At 37.3% G+C, this 22797-nt stretch overlaps 1 protein-coding gene across 4 annotated transcripts in view; it reads left to right on the top strand.

Moving 5' to 3' along the window:
* The first annotated feature begins 228 nt into the window (after window positions 1-228).
* The window catches only part of LOC126841870 (homeobox protein cut), a 31177-nt gene continuing 8608 nt past the window's right edge, over window positions 229-22797 (top strand). For 3 of the 4 annotated variants that reach the window (XM_050578616.1, XM_050578613.1, XM_050578614.1), the window contains exons 1-3: window positions 229-727; window positions 3198-3427; window positions 12440-12613. In XM_050578616.1, coding sequence (XP_050434573.1) covers window positions 3347-3427; window positions 12440-12613 — 255 coding nt within the window. In that variant the 5' untranslated portion in view covers window positions 229-727; window positions 3198-3346. The remainder of the gene's footprint in view (window positions 728-3197; window positions 3428-12439; window positions 12614-22797) is intronic. The other variant, XM_050578615.1, reaches the window with a different exon arrangement.

Raw genomic sequence — 22797 nt, 5'->3', positions numbered from 1 at the left:
GAGAGTGAAAGGAGCGGTAAAAAGAGACGACGATGAAGAAGAAGAGAAGAAATGGGGAACAAATAAAAAAAAAAACCGTAAAGGATTGTGCGCCGTGGACATGCGGCGGCTGCCGGTAGATGGCAGGAGCGTACGGGGACAGCGTTTCAAACGGTCCGGGTGTTGTTGTGCCGGCGCGCCACCGACCGGAGATATCGGCAGGACCCGCTAGCCGGTATCCGCGCCGCCGTCGGTCGACAGTCGTCACTGATTGTACGCGCGGTGTCGACACGCGTGCTGTACGTTGTTATCCGCTGGTAGTCGTCCAAGTCGCGCGTGTGTTGTGTTCGAGTGTGTGCCGTCAACTATCGCCTTCGCCGCCGACGCCGTATCGACGACAGTTTTCGAATAAATAATATTGAAAATAGAGTTTATTTTATTTTTTCAATACATTGTACGTTTTATTTTGGATACACGAAAACAAAATTAATTTTTTTTTATTAAATCGCACCCGAGTCGATCTTAGTGCGCTATTGTTTTTTTTTTTTTACATTTTACTCGAGACATTCCGACAAATTTGTAATAATTAATATTATCTTGATTATTATTTTATCACGTTAGTGTATTATAGTAATAAAAATAAGTTTGTCGTATCTACCGTAAAATAAGTACAACTAATCATTGTGTACCTACATTGGAAGACCGCCGATTTTCTGAGTCGTCCTCCAAAAACAAAAAATACAAACAGGTGAGTTTTTTTATAATGTTAATTTGTTTTTTTTTAACAGCCCCCAACCTTTATTATTTTGACTTATGCGGTAAACTATAATTATGAAACGTCTTAATTAATATTTTACCGAAATAGACTTCGCAAAAATAATTCTTTCGGATATTATACAATTGCAATTTTACATCATCGTGGAAATTATTACTTTTTTATTTTTTATTAGTTTGGTTTGAGAAAAAATTCTGAGACACTTTACACAAAAGAAATGTAATTAATTATTTAATTCAAATTATTGTTGTATAGGTATTTTTTCTAACAATTTTGAAAAAAATATATATTTTTACCCCGTACAATGTTACATTATCGTGGGAATTACTAAATCAGTTTTTTTTATATTAATAAGTTTGGTTAAGGGAAAAAATTCACATCACACGTCACAATACCCAAAAAAAAAATTAATTAATATTTTATTGCATATGATGACTAAAAAAATATCTAAGACTAATTAATAATTTTATTAAAATTATTATTGTTATATATTCGTTTGTACTTGTATTTCGTATTATTACATTGTTTTATTAAAAAAAAATCACTATAATAATAATTCAACATAATTATTACTAGTCTCCGTTAAAATATTTTTCGGTAACCGTTCGACTCTATAGGACTTATACTTATTTAATTATTTTATCAATACTATCGGTCAATCATACTTATTTAATTATTTTATCAATACTATCGGTCAATCGCAAACATATAAAAAAAAAATATATTTTAAATTATAAACGTTGTCCAAATTTTTGTCTAAGATAAATATTATGTGTAACATCTTGAAAAATCAAAACGTCTCCAAGCGAAAAACGACAGTTTAATCGGAACGGTGAAAAAAAAAACAAAATTCAAATTCAATACCTATATCTGTTTCACGGCCAAATAGCCAAAACATTAGACAATTGATTCGGATGTTTATACAAACTTATCAGACGGCCTAGTAATATACGGGCATTACCTATATGCGCGATCATCTATTGAAAAACAATTAACAATACGTGTTTGTTTGTTTGCTAATTTTTTGTCGAAATAATAATTCAATACCGAATTGTATTTCCATTTCGCATTGTCTTCTATAATAATATACTCACTGTACATGCTAATCCCAATATATGTGTAGGTATGTACATTATACGTAGTCAATGCCAAACAGCCTGTAAATTAGTGTTATTATTTTTATCGGACTAACATAATATTATTGATACGACTTATGGTGGTCAAGTACAACTATTTTATTTTTTTAACGATGTACGAATAACCGCTAACGTCAGGTATGTTTTGCGTTTAACTGTTCAATAAAAAAAAATATATTATTGTAGCCTACTTATTGGCGAAAAGTCAAGTCTGCTCGCGAAATTACAAACAACATAGACAGGTACAGTGTTTTTAAATATATATTTTTTTCGAACCGCGACAAAACAATAGCGATCGGCGGAGTATCGAATACAATTAAAAAATTATTTTCCAACTATAAGTACAATTGCAATAAAAATAAAATAAATACAAATTAAAAATTTGTATTTATATTGACTTTGGGCGCTTAATCGGATAAACATTTTCAATCGCAATACTAGATTTATACATATAACCTACCCCCGCGATCGACTCTGTATACTAATTGAGTTTTTTGAAAAATACCTCCCACGCGTCCGATGAGTACAATTTTTTTAAAAATAGATATCCGACAAAAATAGCGATTATTAATTTGAAGAAAAAAAATAGCTGCGGTCAAATCGTATCGTTTTGATGTTGCAATCGCGTTTCACGGCAAAACACGATAATAAGTAACTATGCGAAAATTATTGTAGGCTATATTTTTTTCCCGAGTAATCGAAGACCATTTGCGTTTTTTTTTTTTTGTCCGTAAAAATTAAATATCCCCTAAATCACTGTAATTATTGAAATATATATAGATATAGATATTTGGTAATTTGCGGCTAATACTGGATATCACAATATAATAATACCGTGTACACTAGCCGTGTTATTACCCATCCGGTGTATTATGTGCCGTTTTCGTCGTCATTGATAAGCTCAAGGACTGCCAAATAATATCATATAATATTACGGCATCTATAATTGTTTTACCGTCGAGTTTAATCAGAAATTACTTATTGCTTTTGTGTTTGTTACCGTGTATTGGTTGCACACACACACATACTTGAACACACAATTATCTGAAATAATAATAACTACTGGAAAATCACATGCTACAAGGCGGTTTTCAATGTGCCAGTATTGCCAATAATATCGCGCGTAATGTATAATGCATACACCATGTTCGTATTGGCAGGCGTTTTGTGTATGCAATCCGCCGGCGTCCGCGTATCTGTTGCGTTTTGTCGGTATCTCCCGCGTTGTAGTAACGTTTTTTTTTTTTGCCATTGTTGTTTTTTGTACTTATCTCACGCATGTTTTCGTATGGTTTTTTTTTTTGCAGACACAATGAACCGTACAATGGCGTTGGCAAGATCGCTGCCCACGCACTGAGCGACCAGATTTTCGCACTTAACCGAATATCCGTATCGCGACGCGTGCCGTGTAATTATTGTGTGTCTGTCCGCACGGTAATTATGCGTAACACGTGATATGGACGTCCAGGCTATGCAGTCTATGGATTGGCTTTTCAAAAAGGAACGCATCTATTTATTGGCTCAATTTTGGCAACAGGTAACACGACCCCCAATTCTGTAGAGTAGATATTAGTTTAAGGCTGCGGTCGGGGTTTAGTCTTCGGTTTTGTCCGTTGAACGGCTGGACAGGGTCAAAGCGAGAGTTGTTAAATAACATGGAAATCAACCGGGCCGCAATAATATTATCATCGTTGTTGCTGTTGGCGTTCGGTCGCAGACAGCCGACGGGCAAAGCGGTGGTGGCGACACCCCTGAGGAATTTGTCCGTCACGGCAATCGAATTCGGAATTCCTATGTCCGGCTCGTGATGAACGAGTCCGAGCCGTTATTATTATTACTATTATTGTTGTTGTCGTTGCATTGGACGTATTTAGAGTATTTTGTGTTTTGTATATTTGAGACTGACAACAAGCTTGCGTGTGGCCTTTGACGCCGACCAACATTTTCGGGTCAATTCGACACCGATCGTTTAATAATACCTTTGGCCGTCCGTGTGTACATACATAGTTCAACAGTTAATATACTAACGGTCTGTCGGTGATATTGCTAGTTATGCAATGATGCCGTTTAGGAGCCCGATGAAGACATTTACGGACGTGATCGGCATTGAGTGTGTCTATTAGCCGGACCGGGAGAGAAGCGGTCCGAAATAGAACTTTACAAAACGTCTCGTCTAAGCGCGCGGAGGCAAAGGACACTTAATTATTATTATTCGTGTTGTGGAAAAATAAACGTCAGTTTAACGCGCTCGAGTATATTTATCATGTTCTCCGCTCGGACTGCTTTTCATAGAAAAAATATATCCGCTATTAAATTTATAGTGAATTTCGATTAACTTTATAAATAATTATCATTAACGGTATAATCTTATTTCCGGCGAAACGGATCTTATAGTAATAATTTATATAACTCAAGCTAAATTATAAATAAAACACATGTCCAACGTGTGTCGGTGCCTGAACTTTTAGTACCATTGAACCTAACTATTGTCGCGTCCACTGAACGTTTAGTTAACAACTCCTGCGGAACAAACGTGAACACTATTACTATGATTGTCGTTGGGGTAGAAAACGCGGTTTCTCCAGATAAACGCAATAAACCCGTAGCGGTATCTCTTGTATATTATTGTTGTCTTATTGTTATTGTCGCCCCGTCTGTCGGCAACCGACGACCCTATGGCGCAAAGGCCGTGCGGTAGATGGCGCGGCCTATCCGCTGGAGACACGCACAGGTGCTCTCGGCCCGGTGCTTTACCCACGTGGTAGGCGACGCGCCGGGCGGATTTGGCCGGGGGAAAAAAATCCCGTGGACTTTGCGACAGTTCTCGACTGTTACTAACATAATAATATTACTCGTGCCGAATGGGTATGATAGTATTAAAAAAAAAACGGCGCTCGTCTAAGTTTAGAAACCTTAGTGCCGCTCGTTAACAACGACAGGCGGCGGCGGTGTCATAAACATTCGATTTTCCTTTAATGACTTCTGCCGCTCGCATCTTACACAAGCTTATATTCCCATAGGCGGTACCGGTGACACGGGAGAAAAAATGTCGAAAATTTACTATTTTCTTGGCACCGTCCCGACGACTGACACAGAGACCAGTCATCGCTCTGTACTTAATACACACAACCGTATATTATTATATATTGTGTTATTGGTGACATGTGCGCGCGCGCCTCCGTCTTCCTCTTCGGTTTGTTTTTTTTTTTTTCAATATACATACATAAAAAATATACACACGGCCGTGTTGCGCCGGGCCATCGAAACGCCGCGCAGACTTAAAGCACACACATATTAATAAACTCCCACCATATACACACACACACACACACATACACACCGATATAATACGGGCAACTATATATGACGACCACGATGACAGCCGTACTGAAATAGCCAGCTCTTCCCCGCCTCCCGCGCGTTTACTGCTCCTTTATAATATACACCGGCTTTTATATTATATGATAAACACATATATTGCAACCCCACCCCCGCCGGCCGTGGACCCGTAGGACCAGGGGAATGTGGTAGGTGTCGCCGTCGTCAAACTAATGGCGTACACAGATTAAACACGTTTTAATGTGGTTTTTAATAATCGGTTTGTTTAGAGTGACACGTCCGATCCGTGCGACGGCGGCGGATCCCTTTTGAAAACCATCCAAAACGACTATTTCGGTATCGCATGTATTATGTAGTATCGTTATTATTATTAGTATTATTATTACTATATATATATATATATATACGCCGACAGTCCACACTATATACGCGATACGGTGTTTTTCGCCGTACTGCGACGCGCATATATACATAGTAAATAGATTTATTATAATTATCATTTTCAAAAGACATTTTCTTTTAGTATAATACCTCTACATACAGATAAGTTATCGAAAAAGTAACTCGCGTTACTTTAAGTCCGGGCCGAGAGGAGGGCGGCGATACAGGGGGTTAGTGAACTCGGTTACAATAATATGTATGGCAAACCGGTTGCGGTCCGGCTCGACGTGTCCTGTTTGACAAATCGGGTTATGGCTCCGTGACAATTGATTAATAATTCGGATAAACCGAGTCGCCGCCATCGGTATTATTGCGATCCTCCCTTCGTATAATATTTCTATAAAAATAACACTTAATACTCAAAATAAAAAAAAACTATTATTAACGGCCTTATACGTGATTTATCACGTTCTTATAATATACATGTAATTTACGACGACACTACATTTTTTTTTTTTTTTACTTAAAATATTCGTCACGGTAATAAGTATAGGACATGTATAAATATATATATATATAGGTGCAATATGTGTTATGATCGGCTCGTGCATATGCGACATACATATAGCATATATATGGGCGGGTATACTATGATGTATATGTTTTAATATTATACTCGGACATAAGCGGACGCGAAATAGCCTCAATCAATAACACAGAAAATATTATATACGTCTCCGGTGCGCACGAGATGTGATTAAAGGGTCGCCAAGAGTCTAATCTCCGTTTGGATTTTTGTTGTTCGGCGTCCGTACGTGTATATATATTTATTTTATTTTTTTGCACGTTAATAATTGGATTACCGAAAAGAGAAACGGCAGCGGTGGCGATACGCGGGTAGGAGGTATCTTATAATAAAATATATTTTATGTTTTTCCCCCAAGACTTCGCCCAATCTCGGGCCCTGTCATTTGGATAACAAACGACGTACGAAGAAATTTGCTTCCCGTTTTTTTTTCTCCTCCGCGGCGGCGCTACACACCGATTCTAATTATACGGCTGGCAGAACACCGGGGAAAGATGCATTTTTTTTTTTTATTTAATACTCGTGTTGTCTTCTTGTTTTTCTCTATACAACCCGCGCCCGGGCGAGACACATGCATCGTTTTCCCATAACTAATTATAATACTACATTATAATATGTATATGCTCGCTCGTTCGACATCGTTTAATAGACACTTTTTCCGAGAAACACGCCAACTCGGTTGTGCGCGTCAAAAAGTTCTAGAAAATTAAACATAATAATGTAATGTAAATTATAATAATGTCTAACATATAAAGGGAAATGCAGTACACGTCGATTTTAATTATAATTTTCTCGCCATACCCATACTAATATAAATAATATTGTATTACTTATTGAAACCGCCGAGCGTTGATGAGATTATTTTTTATGATTTTTTTTTTTGGATTTCGCAGCGTTTTATCTGATCGACGACGATGCCTTCTTTTCTATGAAAACTTCAAACGTCAACGGGCAAATAGCCGCGCCGACTCGATTATCTCAACAACACCGTATTATACTGTAATTCAAATTTCTCCCCCTCTCCACGTCCGTTTTTTACCGTTGATATTATAATATTTATATTGTAAAAAAAAAAATATTTTATTTTTGTACCGACGAAGCCCGTGCGACGATTGTATACGCGAAATCCGATACCTCCGTGCAAGCCGATGACCGCCTGTCAACGCATTTATAGTGCGCACGGTTGTCATGTTTGCCGTTTAGGTGTTTACCGAACATATCAAATAAACAAACATCACAACAACAATAAAAATAATAATATAAAGGTCGAACAAAAATTAACGCGCCAAACAGAAAAACAAAAAAATAACAGCGCGAACCCTATTTACTTTTTTTTTTATACTACCGGCCTATATGTATGTATGTACTTCCGCCTTCCCGCGCCTACATGTTGTTCTTGTGTGCTTCTGATTTGCATACGTGCTCGCGTCAAACATTTTTCGGTAGAGCAGCACCCCTTGGGTTCTTTCGCAATTATATACACCACCCCCTCGCGCAATAATGACTCATACTGTGTGTGTGACTGTTTTGTCTTATAACAAAAAAAAAACACCCCGCAAGACCACAATCCGATCGATATCCAAACAAAAAGTCAAAAACCGAACAGATAAATCTCAACAAAATTTATGTCGGCATAATATTGCACAACAAATGATGTTACACTTAATTCAGTTTTGGTACCATGGCAAAACACAAAAAAACAGAGTATTCTTAATTTGAATTACAAAATTAATAGCAAAATAACTGTAGTAGTTTCTTGAATGACACTTAGACTTGGACGAGCCGCAGTACGCCTAATATCATAATGTGTTTTGTTACACAAACCGAGTTACCTCCGCGTTGTCGTAGATGTGTATGATGCGGAGGCGGCATTCTCGCATTGACTACCTATTACACAATGGTGACTTTATAAATAGTGTATATTATATTGTGTGTGTACATATGATATTAATATAATCTCTGTCAGTACGTAATATGCAACGTTATTGGCGTATAAAAAAATTATTATTATTTGCGGATGTGTGACATTAGATACGTTTATTGCTACTTTGTATTATTATTATTATTATTTTGAGATAAAATAAAATTGTGTGCACACGAGCGTGGACGGGTGTCGATACACCGTGTGGGTGTTTTAGAAGCAAAAAAAAAAATTAAAAATGGAAAAAAAGTGTTTTGAAAAATTGCAACTCTCATGAGAATCTATATCGATTTATACGCGGTTTTCACCTATATAGGAGCGGCTTCTTTTCATCTTGTTATCGACGTACGCAGAAATGCCAGATAACATTGTAATAACGCACTCGCATGTACAAAATAAAAGCGTCTTGTACCGGCTTAATTACTTGGAAATCGCGTTGCCCTGTGCACACACACACATGTTATAGTATTTTTTAATGTGACATGTGTATATATTATAATAAGTAATATTATTTATATTATGAAACGATCGGACAAAATTCATTGATCGCATTTCAGCGTTAATTAAAAAAATGCATGAAAATCAAATAATTAGTGTTTTTTATTATATATACAATGCAATACGGCCGCGTCGGCATCTCTTTTCATCAGCTAACACGCATAATTAACCCGCATCGCGTTCAACCGAAAAGGTCAAAGATTTATTTAATTATTTCTTTTAGTTTTCTACAATTATCTATTGCGTCAAACGCACAGTGCAGTAGATCTAGCGCGTGTAGGTTTTTTTTTATATAATAATATTATTTTATTATACATTATGCTCAACAATAGGGCATTGGAACCTCCCGGCGCAGAGGAAGGATTAGATATGTACCTATGTGCATAGGTGCGCGGTGACGAGAGAATGCATATATAGAATACGTCATAATATATTATTATTGTGTGACTATATAGGAATATATTTGTGTGTTAAGACACACGCGTCGTGTATGGATGAGCGCGAGAGGAGACACACGCATATACATAAATAATATAAATGAGTATAATGGAACAAAAAAAAAAGACTACCAAACGGAGGATAGAAGAAAATAATAACAACACAAAAGCGATTTATGTTTATAAAGATGAAGTCTCAATTCGTCAGTGTCAGAACTGTTTTTTCTCTCAAAGCGAGTCTCCACCCACGAACGGGTTTTTCTCTTCTGCTTCTTATTCTGTATTTGATCCGATTTATCACCTATACACGTTCACTATACGGTTTATACATACCTATATGTGTGAGCTCTGTTTGTAATGTGTGTATATATATATATATATATATATACACACATTACGCTTATATATATATATATATATATAAGCGTTGTAGTTGGTTTATTTTTCTAAATGATACAGCCTATTCAACAATATACAATAATATGTATACGGTACACGGTGCAGTGTTCTCGCTAATATGTAAATGTAGTCCAAAAAACAAGAGCCCGTGAGTATTTTTTTTTTTGTTTTTCAAATTTTCAATAGGGAAAAAAACAGTTCCTCCATAGTTCACACACACACACATGAAGAGAGGTGGCATATGCAGAGATACGGTTACAAAGTTACCCACCCGGACGTGCCCCACGGAAGTCAAACGACGTATTACTTTATAGATATAAAACATTCGATATAATATGATATCGGTCGTGGTCAAATTAACTCGTGTATTATGGAAAACCAAACATACTGCCGGCAAAACGCGTAAAGCACACCGCGTATAACATTTAAAAAAACGGTTCATTTTATCTATTAGTAGTTGTCGCATGCGTTCATTGAGCAAAGGGTTTAGATATATATCATATATTTTATTATTTCGTTGTGCATAAATTACACAGAAAAGTGCGCGGTATTTGTATATAGCTGTAGGCGGTTCGCAGGTGTTTTATCTGTATGATAATATTAATTAATTATTATATTAATTCACATTTAGATATGTATCGACGGTGGCGGACGACCATATGGAAAAAAAACAACAATAATAAATACAGACTTGTATAGCTAGATACAAAAGGGGGAGATAGCGTCTGATCCGCGACCAGCCGTTAGCGGTGTAAAATTGTATAAATGTTGTTAAACGTACTTGTAAATATATTCAATTTTTGACGGGTGCTTTTCGATTTGAAAAAAGCGCATCGTATATCCTAATCAAACGTCATACGAGCCCGAGTGTTTTTTTTTCTCGCATAATTTTATTATCGTTTAAAAGGTATGAAAAATCGCGTTAATGAATATTAAGTGCGTCGGTACATATATGTAGGTACAATATTATATGGATAAATGAAAAATAGCTTTGTTGTTTTTTTTATTTTCTGACGAGCGGATAATTTTTTTGAAGGGTGCCGCTTGTCTTGTTGATGTGTAGTAAAAAAAAAAAATGTGTTTATCAGCCACCCTTTTTATAGGTTTTGGCGTGAAAAACACAGATCATACTCTCGTTTTTTCCCCTCCGCGTCGACTTTGAGAGGGGACAAACCGCGATTTTTATCCTACACACACACAGTATACCCTTAATGATGGGTAATGAACCTAAATACGTTTCGAGGGATTGGGGGAAACATATATACGTGTCAAAAAGCTCGTCTATTGAGATAAATGGTTTTTTTTTTTAAATATTATTTCTCTATCGCATTAAATTTACCAGTATTCGTGTAATAGTACTGTATAACTATATCATGATATATACATAAACTTATTAAACAATAGAGCATATATTATAGATTTATTACGTTGGTAATAATTTATTATTAATAATACGTTTTTTTTAAATTATTATTGTCTATGTCGATCATGGGAAACAATTAAAACAAAGTAGTTTTCCTATAAAGTACTTAATTAAAAAATATATACATAATATATATTTTTAGTATCGTAAAACAAAGTCCTAAGTAAAATTTCCCTAATTATATAAAGACATTTTATTGGTTATGACTTTTTAATGCAATCATTTTTAATGTATATGCTAAATAAAAAATCTGTAGTAATTATTATTGTAATCAATTACGATCATCGGCGGCGGCGGCGGCTTTCGTGGGCGTGGCCGATCGTACCACCAAAGAAACGAGTGGAAAACAAAAATATACATGTACACAGACTATGTGACCGAACGACTATGGACAACAAAGAAGAGGAAGAGAGAGAAACGATCGCCGACGGCTAGCGAGCACATAATATATATGTTTAACATTATCAATAGGTACCGTATAGCCAAGTCGTTTGTGGCAGAGCGGTAAGTGGTGGAAGAAAATAATACTGCTATAAGGAATACAGCAGCATAGTAGAAGAAGAAGTAGAAAGGAAAAAAAAAGAAGGACGTATATTTTATATATATATATATAAGGCCATCGTCACCGCCGCCGCCGCCGTCGATATATCGGTTGGGCCGGTCCAATGGCGCGTGATACGGTCCAATAGTTCCACCTACTTTAAGACACCTCCCACCGTATACGGTTGGCATCGGTGGATTTGTAATTTTTCAATGTCGTTCGATAATACTTTTTTTTCTTCTTTTCTTGCCGCCGTCTATACTGTACAATGTAATGTATTCGGGTGTATTTATTATCGTGTCGCATGTCAATATAATATATATATATATATGTATATGTGTGCCGTGGCCGGCCGGGGAGGAGTCGGATCGCGATGTGGCCATTTTTCCAACAGCTTAATATAATAATAGCTATAATCGGTCAGTTGTATGTAGGCGATATAGGACTACAATTATCGGCGATTAATAACCGTCGAGTCCATCGCGCGACAGCGCCATTGCCAACGGATATTTTGTTTTTCCATTACCTATTTAACCACCGCGGCCGACGTTGCAATATTATATTATTATTATTATTATTATTATTACTAAATAGACCGGATTCAATCGATCCGCCGTACGTCAAGTGGTTAACTTCTATATATCAGCTATATACAGTCCCGTTTGGCAGGAAGTCTCGCAAATTGACCCGAACGACACGGCGTGTGTATCATAGTAACAATGCGCACCATTATTTTCAATCACGTTTAAAGTATATAATATGTATGTACATATAATACACCCGTTAGTGTGTTATAGGATAGACACGATACTATTATTATTTTTTACTATTATGATATTGTGTTATTATAATAATATTATCAGACGACGTGTATACTGTATAGGTTGCATAGTGCCTACCTACGCTTGCATAAACGATGATACAGAATAGAGAGAGTCCGGATACCGGCGATTTTAGATTGTTTTTTTTTTTTTTTGGTTCAACCATAATCACAATTTTCATTATTTTTATTTTATCGTTACAGAGAGCTACTTTGGCGGAAAAAGAAGTGACTGCCCTGAAGGAACAGTTGACCAACAACAAAACACAAGACACGAACGTCATGACCATGGCCACGCCTCTGAGCAATCACGTCGAGTCCACCGAGGATCAGAACAAAACACCCGTCGAACTTGAACTTTCGGCCAAGGAAAAAGAAGTAAGCGCTTAACGCATATTCTATAACATTATTATTTGGTTGTAAAAAAAAAAAACATTTACGGTTTCACAAATTAAAATTAAACCAAAAGGAGGTAACGCAACAACGCATTGAGCCAGACAAACAAAATTATTACAAAAAAAAATCCTACACCTATACACAGTGAGTGTACTGTTCACACACACAATAGACAACTTCCGGCATTTGCACTCTAAGAGCTCGATAAAATTGTATATCAGAAATATTATTCAAACTCGCACAATATATAATATTCTTTATTCGAATAGTATTTGCATACAACACCGGATGATGTGTGTTTTATTTATTATTATTATAATCTCGTTCGCGTCAACGTCACAGCGCTTTATCGCTTCGTCTTAAAATAAAAAAAAACGTCCCATGTACAGCTCTATTATAGGAGACGTAGTGTACTATGATGAAAACGACGGAAATTCAAACACTCATACAATTTTTGTCCGGGAAATAATAACAGGCCGTATAGTTATTGTACGGTTAAAAATGTTACGTTATATACTGTTAATGTATTACACAAGTTTCCTCAAATCAAAACGCGCTCTTAGGTACCTAGTATTCGTAGTAAATAATATTTTCGAATATTCTATAACGTAAAACCAATAAAAATAAATAATGAACTATTATGTTTAACATAATAGCCTATTAAACAAGTCTACGAAATGGCGCCATCGAATCGAAAACGAGGCGCTCGAAGGTGTAGAACGCACGGTGTATAGGTATATATATTTATTGTATATGTACATAAGCCAGGGACGAGACGGGAGGGGATACGGTATAAATTTTCCACTTCTATCACGCAATTTCCTTCCGTTTCGCGTCCAATCACGCTATTACGTTGGACGCATAATAAGTCTTATGGTGCTCTAAACTTTGGGATTGATTTTATTACATCTGCATTTTCTATACCGTACAATATATATATATACATAGATTTATACACACACCGAGTTCGTATATATTATATTATTATACTTTGGCCGGTTCTCCCCCCACCGCTCATCGCTCTCCATGGTATATATATATTATATATATATATACTCTGCCATGTATAATAACTGATATGATCGGGCGTACGCAAAGCCCTTATATAAAAATCGAACCGCTCGACCGGCACGGCACGCAAAACGATTGTACTTAGGTACGTACGTCGTATAATAATACACACCGCCGCCATCGATGATGAAGTCACGAAGGACCGAAATTCAACTAGAGTCCGTCGACTCTAGAATTCGTATTCAATGCCGTTAATATATCTATTGTCCCGCAAGTATACGAGTAGGTGTACAGGCCGAAGTCGCATATTGGGTAACTCCTGCAGTGTTCGGAATTCAAAACAATAATATTATCATACTTTTGAAAGGACATTATTTTTATCATAAAAAAAAAAAATAGTGTTTAAAAATATTGCAGTTTTGCAATTTTTACTAAATACGTACGAGCGATATGTAATAATCGGTCGAGTACTGTGACGATCGTTATGGGACATACTGTATTATAATATATAGATCATATTATATTAGACAACAAACTTTCAGGGTCGCCGCCGCCAACGCGAAACAACCGAGTCGCGGTTTTTACAACATTTGTGTGCGATCGCTAACCCTAAAAGTGTATGTGTGGCGGTTACTATTTGTTCTTTATATTTCAGCTCGAATAAAAATTGGACAACTTTTGAAATGACAAATTCTTCAAATCATAACACATAATAATGTTATTCACTTAGTATTTTCCAACCCCGCCGGTCCTCGCACGGTGTTCGACACAACCCTTTGGCAAAAGTTTTAACACCGTCGCTCCGACGAGAAACTTCTATACACGCGGGAAGAGCGACGGCAATATCGCCGAGTTTCGTTAATCGGGTTTAATTTAACGATACTTAAGCACATCGACCGGCGTTACGAATAATAATAGTAATTACGCATTGCCAAACGTAACGCCAGATGTATCAGCTTGAATATTATAAATAGGTACCTTGTATATGTGATAATAATATATTTATCGGTAAAGACGCTATGGTTATGTATAATGTGTATGAATATGATGTGCAAAAACGTTTTCGTCGTATTTCTCATTACTTAAATCGAACGCCCATGATGTACATTCGCCTATACAGCCGTGTAATTATTATAATACCTATCTATACGCATACCTATATACATATATACACTACAGATACGTGTATTTTCCACGCAATCAGTCTCTTTCTCGCACTCTGTCTTTGATCAGTTTTCTTCGCCACATCTCGTTCATTCTCTTCTACAATACGTTTTCATACACGCACACACACACACACACATATGACGAGTGGTCGCCGAAGGGTAGAAAATGAGGGTTGATAGATGGGCACACACATAACGCGCTGTATATGTATATATGTATATATATGAGTTCGGAACTGCACGCCGCGCCGTCTTCACTTCCCCACGTACCGCCAACACCACCCCCGCACTATAGTTTTCCCCCGTCTGTACGTTATGTATACCCCAAGAGGGGTACATATAACTCCCACCTACGGCAACTATTAAAACAATAGACGATTGACGCGGCCATCTTGATTTGAAGATATATCTCCATGGTTCGGCATCTCATACACGACACACACACACACACTGATACGCTTTAAAATGAGTTTGAATTATTGATCAGCCTTCTGTCTCGCTTCATCGCATATGTGTGTGTGGAGACGGGACTTCTAATTACGAAAATTCATATTTCATATATCCTGCGAACCTCCCTGCGCTCCCTCCGATCGCCCTTTATTCATCCGAGTCCTCCGTCGTTCGACCTCGGCGAGATCCTTTTCGAAGTCCGTCAAAACCTCACCCTCGTAACGATTGTTATACGTGCTGCGGTGTGTATATGCCTGCTCGCTCTTCCTCAAGCCAATGCCCTTTGCGCCGCATATCCTCGGTATTATTATACCACTTACTCGCGTATGAATAATATAACATATAGATATTGTAAAACAATCCAAAGGCCGTGATGTACCTACATCGCGAAAAGGTCGAGAAAAGCTTCCTGAAAATACCTTGCTTTGGATCTAAAATTTAGCAAATCCCAATTATTTAGACTTCTCATATATTTTTTTATTTTATTAAAAAAAAAAACATAATAATATCTCGTCTCGATGTTTTCTAACAGATAATTTAAATCGTTGTGTAACAACTTTTAGAAAATGAGCTTCGAATTTTTTCATAAGGATCCGTTATTTTGTTAACAGACATGACTTTTTTCAATAATAAACACGGATTGGTGTTTTTTTCTAACGTTGTGAAGCAGTATAATGTGTATGATAAATGTGTTTTGATTAATTTTATCTGCAAATTGAGAATGTCTCTTTTCGAGATCCAAGTATCGAGTTAATCGTTTTATTTACACAAATACCGCACGTTCGGCTTTTAATAGTCACCTGCTATATAATACATTATCTCTATTATATGTATAAATAGTTTTTGTTTTTATAATATAAAATTAACTATCGTTTTGTATTCGATTACACTTGGAAAACGCAGTTTGATTGTTATCGAACAAATTTAAAGCATTAGCAGTTCCATGACACATTTTAAATAGTTAACTACATAAGGAATCAAAAATTCTTAAGTTAATCCCATGCTCGAGAGTTGGGTAAATTGAATCGCTCCGCCGTCGGCACTCGCCTCACTCGTCGTATAACCAAACGTTGGAGTAGTAGGTAGTTACGTTTTTTTTTATTCTTTCATTCAAACAACAACGCCGTTTGTCCGACCTTGATCCCGTCGATTTTTGCTCGCACCAGCATAATCTTTAATCAACGTGCGCAATAAGACAATCGCAATGTACATATTTTACATATTATTGTATACAATAATTCATTGTCATATTATACTTTATACGCTTTAGGGATTTATTATACGTGAATGATGCAAAAACTTTTTTTTTTGTTGGAACTAATTCCTTTTTTATTTGTGACATAACAAATTCAACATTTATTACAATCTTGTTTAATTTGTTGCTTATCGCCTTTCCTTTACAACCAGCTCGCGTCATTATCTCTGTTGGCTTAATTTTTTCATTTTTTTTATTGTTAAGCAAGTCTCATCTTTTCTACTCCTATAACCTACTCCTCGATGATTTACGACCGCGTACGACTTTATATAATGATGATAATGTAATAAAGATTCGGAAAATTCAATTCTCCGTCGGATCGTGTTTGTACCTATAACACTGTATATTTACACGGAACCAACAACACTAAATATCTTGTTGTATTATATACCGTATTCTAATAAACGCGGAATGAATTAATCGTCCAGCTAGCCCAGTATTACGAAACTAGGCTGTAGAAACTGTATACAATATTATTACAGTGACGCGCGGACTCGGTACGAACAGCAAAACTATATAATAGTAATAAATATGATATGGTGTTGGGAAAAAAAACCGGATGCCGGTAGAGGAGCTTGCAGCACATACATACGCACTGTTAATGTGTACTTGGGCGCTCACCGTCGTATTTCGATATATTATTATATTGTATATAGGCAATCAATGGTCCGCGCTTGTGTGTGTACCATTATAACATCATTGGCGCAGATGATATACATTTATACACATTATATAGGAGCGTTAACACCGGAGTCGTGATCGTGGTGTGTGATGGACGTATACAATGAAAGACAAAAAAAAAAAAAAAAGTACACCAGGAAGAACTGGTTAGACTGGTTGTGTGTGTATACGAATTTATCGTGGCCATATTAATATATGTATACAATTTATAGTATATATATTATGGTTATTATAACGTAGGTTGTTAGAGGATGCTATATTCGTTTTGTGAATCGGTTTCGATTGGACGCGTTCGTTTCTCGGCAACAATACAGAATAATAATAATAATACATTTGAGCTGTATGAGATTTTGATCATATTATATAGCTTTTTAGCCACCCCCTCGTTTGGGGCGACGGCGAGGTTAAAGGGGACGCGTTAACGGAAGAAAAAAATTCCAAGCCTTTTCGCAACGATAACGGTCGTCTTAACGACCAACAATACAACCCGCACGTCTGATCTATAAAAATATTATCCAATTCGCTACAGCAGAAGACGTTTTGTGTCTACCCTTATAGGCGAGAACCAGTTTGTCTATTATCTAATAATGGGCTTGATTCAATCTGAACTACGGGGTTTGTTCGTTTTGCAATTGATTTTTGTCGCAACAAAATAATTTGGTTCTTACGTGGCAAAGGTCAACTTTTAAATATAGTAGGTATTCCTTGCCTGTTTCTCGAGCCACGCGTCACCCCGTATAGGGTATAGCTGTTATAGGCTGCCCATTACAATAATGACAATTCAAAAAAAAATTCTAATAATAACTTGGATCACAATAAACAGTACGTGCAATTATATGTTCTGATTTCCGCGTGTACGACACAACAATAATTATTTACCAGAGCTATTGACAAATATTGTAAACGCCTTTTTTGCCGAGCTCTTACTCTTTACCGCCCTCGTTTCGCAACCGGAAGACGTTTTACACAATAAAATCGAACGTGCTTCCTATGTGCTCGTGTTTCGTCACGAATGTACTTTTGTTATACACACACACACACACACACTCACTCATACTCACGATGCAAAAGGATTGACAGTGGTGTGCGGGCATGCCGCAGTGATGAACGGTGTTGTGGAGGAAAGCGGCGAGGGCAAGTATACGCCGCCGATAGACGGTGGCGGTAGACGGAGTTAAGGGTGGTGGTGGCTGAGTGTGTTGGCGATAGAACGGAGAAGAAGGGATATCTAAAACTACTTCGTATATTTTGCATGAGAGCGAATTGATCGGGCCTGTTAGGGATGATGGGTAGAAGAAATATTCGAAATGTGCGTGTGTGTGTGTGTGTATGAGAGGGCGCGCGGCAAAGGATAGGGGAGAAAAGGGTTTAAACTTGCCGTATCTGTCTAATTGTCAGGGCGCTTCCCTTCCGCCGTCGCCGCGGACGTTTTATATGCCTTGCCCGGAGGACGGCGGGTGTAGGTGATCGGAAACATTGAGGGCGGGATGAACGGAAGAGAAGCTTAATCACTCGCCCTGCAGGCCCTGCGACCGTTATCTTAATGCCTCCGCCGCCACTCGAGCCAGACGTATACATGTTCGCCAGTCAATTTCCGAATCCCTTCATCGGTACTTGTCGATAATCAATAACTTCCCTCCCGCATTTGTATATGGCCTTTTGTTTTGCCCATGAATAATGTACAATGTATGACGATGACGACGATATTATATTATAATGACGATGACGATGGTGATGTGCTCTAGCTCTCTTACTGTGCCGCCCATAGACGACAGGCGATCTGTTGGCGCACAAACCCCACATACGATCACACATATTGTATATGGACAATTTACAAAACCAAAAAAATAGTAACAAAAACCATATTGTGGCTGTCGGCGTGATAACGACGAGTTTGTGGAAATGCCGAGCAAAAAAATTGCAAACTTAAAAATATTATAATTGTTGTCTGCGGCCTTTTTTTTATTGTAACTCATCACTTTGGTCTTTTCGACGGTTGAGAAAATTTCTAAAAAAAATTGCACCGCTCGTCGGTGGCGGTGACTTCAAACGTCTACGATTTTATTTTAATAGCATCTTCTATTTATAAAATTATGTAATTACACATTTTTTGTATTACCTTGTCTTTTTCTCGGCCCTTTTGTTTGGCTAACGTATGTACAGATAAAAAAAAACACGATAGACTACCTTTAAACTCGATTCGTCACGCTTATATTGAATATGTACTGGCGAAATCCCAAACAAAATGCACACAATATCACATATTATCTAGTACAGTATTTGAAAATCGAGTGTAATACTACATTATAGTATAAATGAATCTAAAAGAATAATCATACAATATTTTTTAGTGCCGTACAAATCGACCGTTAAAATTTAAACGTAAATAACAATCTGTTTCACACAAGCAAACGCGGTGAATACTATTACTTATTCTTTATATTGAAATATGCACGTATAGGTACAATACGCCTCCCCCGAACGGCGGTTTGTTACTTGTGTGCATATATTATATTAATAATATGCATAATGCATATTATATGGGACTTGCCGCATGTATAATTACCGAACCACGTGTGTATGTGTGTATGTAAAAAGTATTATAAAGGATGCGGGGGATGCAGGAGGAATGATGCGAGCCGTGTTCGGTGCGGGGGCGCACTACTTTTGAGGGATGATGATAGACCCTGAGAAAAAGGATCCGGTCCATCCGGTGTTGCAGTTGCCGGCGTGTTCGATACACTAATGAAGATTATTATACATGTATACAAAAACCCGAAGGGTCCCACGATAGTTTTTTCAGGGTTTTTTGCCATATGCTATTATATTGTATACATACACACACTACTTGTAACGCGCTGTAGAAAATTAATAACAATGTTTCTATAACGTATAACCAATTTACTGCACGCCGAAAAATCGTGATTCTTAATAGGAACTAATTATACACACAAACACAGGCGTCTTGTTCTTTGACAGCGACGGCGCAGATGTCTATGAAACGCGCATAATAATAATATATAATAAATTATTATTATTATTATTATTTTACCTATCTTTATAGAGATACACAAGCGCCCACTAAGGACGTGCATATTCTACGTCGAGACACGGTAGGTTGGTCTCGAACAAACGACACATCATGATGTGCAAGAAGACAATGTCGTTAACAATTTATATATTCGAACGAAGTATAGAAAATGTTTGAATTATTTTATAACGAATGCACGCGCCTATGAAAATCCGATTAGTTTGCCGCCCGGTTTGACCGTTATACTTTTTTATTATTATTATATTTATATTGATACAATTTTGTTACTTCACGAAGGGATCGATTAATGCGGGTAACCGGTATTGGATCTGCGTACAAACATAACCGGTTCCGGTATTGCGAGACTAACGGCGACGGGTACTTTTTTTCAAATAATTAGAGATGCTCGTTACCACATATACGTAGTGCGCGTTTGCTGCCTTGAGCCTTTATTGTACGCGTTTCGGGGGTGTGTGTGTGTGCTGTTAAGGGTGCGCTCAAAATTAATTGTGTTCGCCGGAATCGATATGCAAAATAATCGTTTTCTTTCGAAGGGCGCCGATGGTCAACGCAAACACTCACACGCGAGGGGATGGATTCACGGGTTCACCCCTTCGGCAACGACGGAGCCGGCGGTGGACCGTCGCCGATATGGCCGTGCGGGCAGTACAATAACAAATAATATTATTATTAATATAAGAGCGACGGAGAATTTTGGTTGCGGTGGTCGGTTGCCATATTGTAATATTGCAACCGACCCGGAGACTAGACCAAAAAGTTATATTATTAATAAAACTACCGCATTATTCGAAACACGGTCGCCGTGTTTTACACAGAGTGCTCCGTTGACTGCTTGCGCCGATCACATTGTAAGTCGACTCTCTAATGACGGATCGCTGGGGTCACCCTGTACAATCAAAAGTGACCTTGTGCCGCGGACCGTTTTTTTTTTTTGCTATTGGTATTATTGTAAGTATTTTTGTTTTGTTTTCCATATCGACGTTGTGTACGATATTAACGGGCGGTTGCGCAGACGTTTGCGTTTTACACGGTAAAAAGCACAGGAAACAGGAAACCGATGATTTTTTGACATCCCGAGAAGATTTATTGCGGTTAGTCAATTGGAACAAATTACGGGCTGACCCGAACAACGACTTCTGTTTCGCTTTGAAACGATATTTTTTCTTCGCCATAATAATCATATTGTTATTATGCATTTCTTATATTATGTATACGTACCGTGTACACTACACGTCCTTCTCCAGCTCCTCCCCCCTCTCTCTCTCTCTCTCTGTCTGTGCGCTCCCCGTCAACTTCTCCACCCGCGCGTTAGCCATTTGCGTGCGCCATACTGTATGTATGTATGTATACGTTTATTCAAATGAGATCCGCGTGTACAATTTTAGGTTATGATATATGTTTGTAGAAGGTTCTTTAGCTCAATCTAGGTAGGTAGAGGTATGAACGTCATATTTGTATTTCGGCAATAATTCTACTCGTAACAAGAGTACGAGGAAGACGACGAAGCGGTTGTTGTCACTCACGATAATAATTATTATAATAGTCGCTAATGTGTATTATAATATATTGTTCGATTGTTTGCCGACGTTATTAAACTGTTTACTGCGCGATGATGATATTAATGTGCTTATTATATATTTTTTATTATATAATCGCGGATCGCAAACACTCAGTTTTTTTTTCATTTATCTTTATTGTCCCGTCAAATCTTTATTACACCTGTCGCGTACCTACGCGCAACATTCGAGACTATACACCGAGTAGGTATATATTATAATAATAAATAATAATAATTGATAATTTTTACACGTTATATACCTTCTCCTTCTACGCTGGTACTTGTCGTGTAAGAAATGGCGGACCGGTATAACACACGCTTGTTTGACGTCGAATGGGTTTTCAATAAGTTTAATGGACAGAAAAAAAACCGTTTGTCTCACTGCTAGCGCTCTTATGGAGTTGTCATGTACTCGCGTTACCTATTATATAATATATATGTATATATTTTTTTTAAGCTCCATAAAGTATAATAAAAGGCCGGGGAAAAGTGTAATCAATGCTGATGGCTATAATATACACGGACGCGCAGTGTTAACGATTATATATTGTTATAATTATTGTTGTCGAAGAGAGAACATGTCGGACACGAGCGGTTGGATGTCGCTGGAGATTTTTTTCCATAATATATTACCGTCTCTCAATAAGGGACACGCGTTGGTGTGGCGGCAGTCGCACGGGGTAAAGTGAGAGGACTTTTCAGAAAGTACTCGGTGTGTACATCTCCCTTTATAATATTTTAGTCTGTGTATGTTAGCCTCGTTACGGGCCGTTGATGTTAAAACAAACGAACGCGCTAAACAAAAAAATACACATATAAATAATATTCCTAATAACAATAATAACGTAATTAATGTTTTGACATCGTCGGGGGCGGCCAACGTTTTATGATAATTAAAAATTAAAAAACAAAAAAATGATAATATCACTGTTTTGTTTTGTGGCAAAACAAAATAACGTTTTCTGTTCCGTGTCCACGTGCGGTCGTCGACGG

This window comes from Adelges cooleyi, unplaced genomic scaffold (assembly GCF_023614345.1).
Source record: "Adelges cooleyi isolate 19-005CV unplaced genomic scaffold, UGA_ACOO_1.1 ACOO_flye_CR_arks_rails_tigmint_CR_PRNA_41, whole genome shotgun sequence".
Lineage (NCBI taxonomy): Eukaryota > Metazoa > Arthropoda > Insecta > Hemiptera > Adelgidae > Adelges > Adelges cooleyi.
The sequence above is the reverse complement of the archived record's forward strand: the minus strand, read 5'-3'. Positions and strand labels throughout refer to the sequence as shown.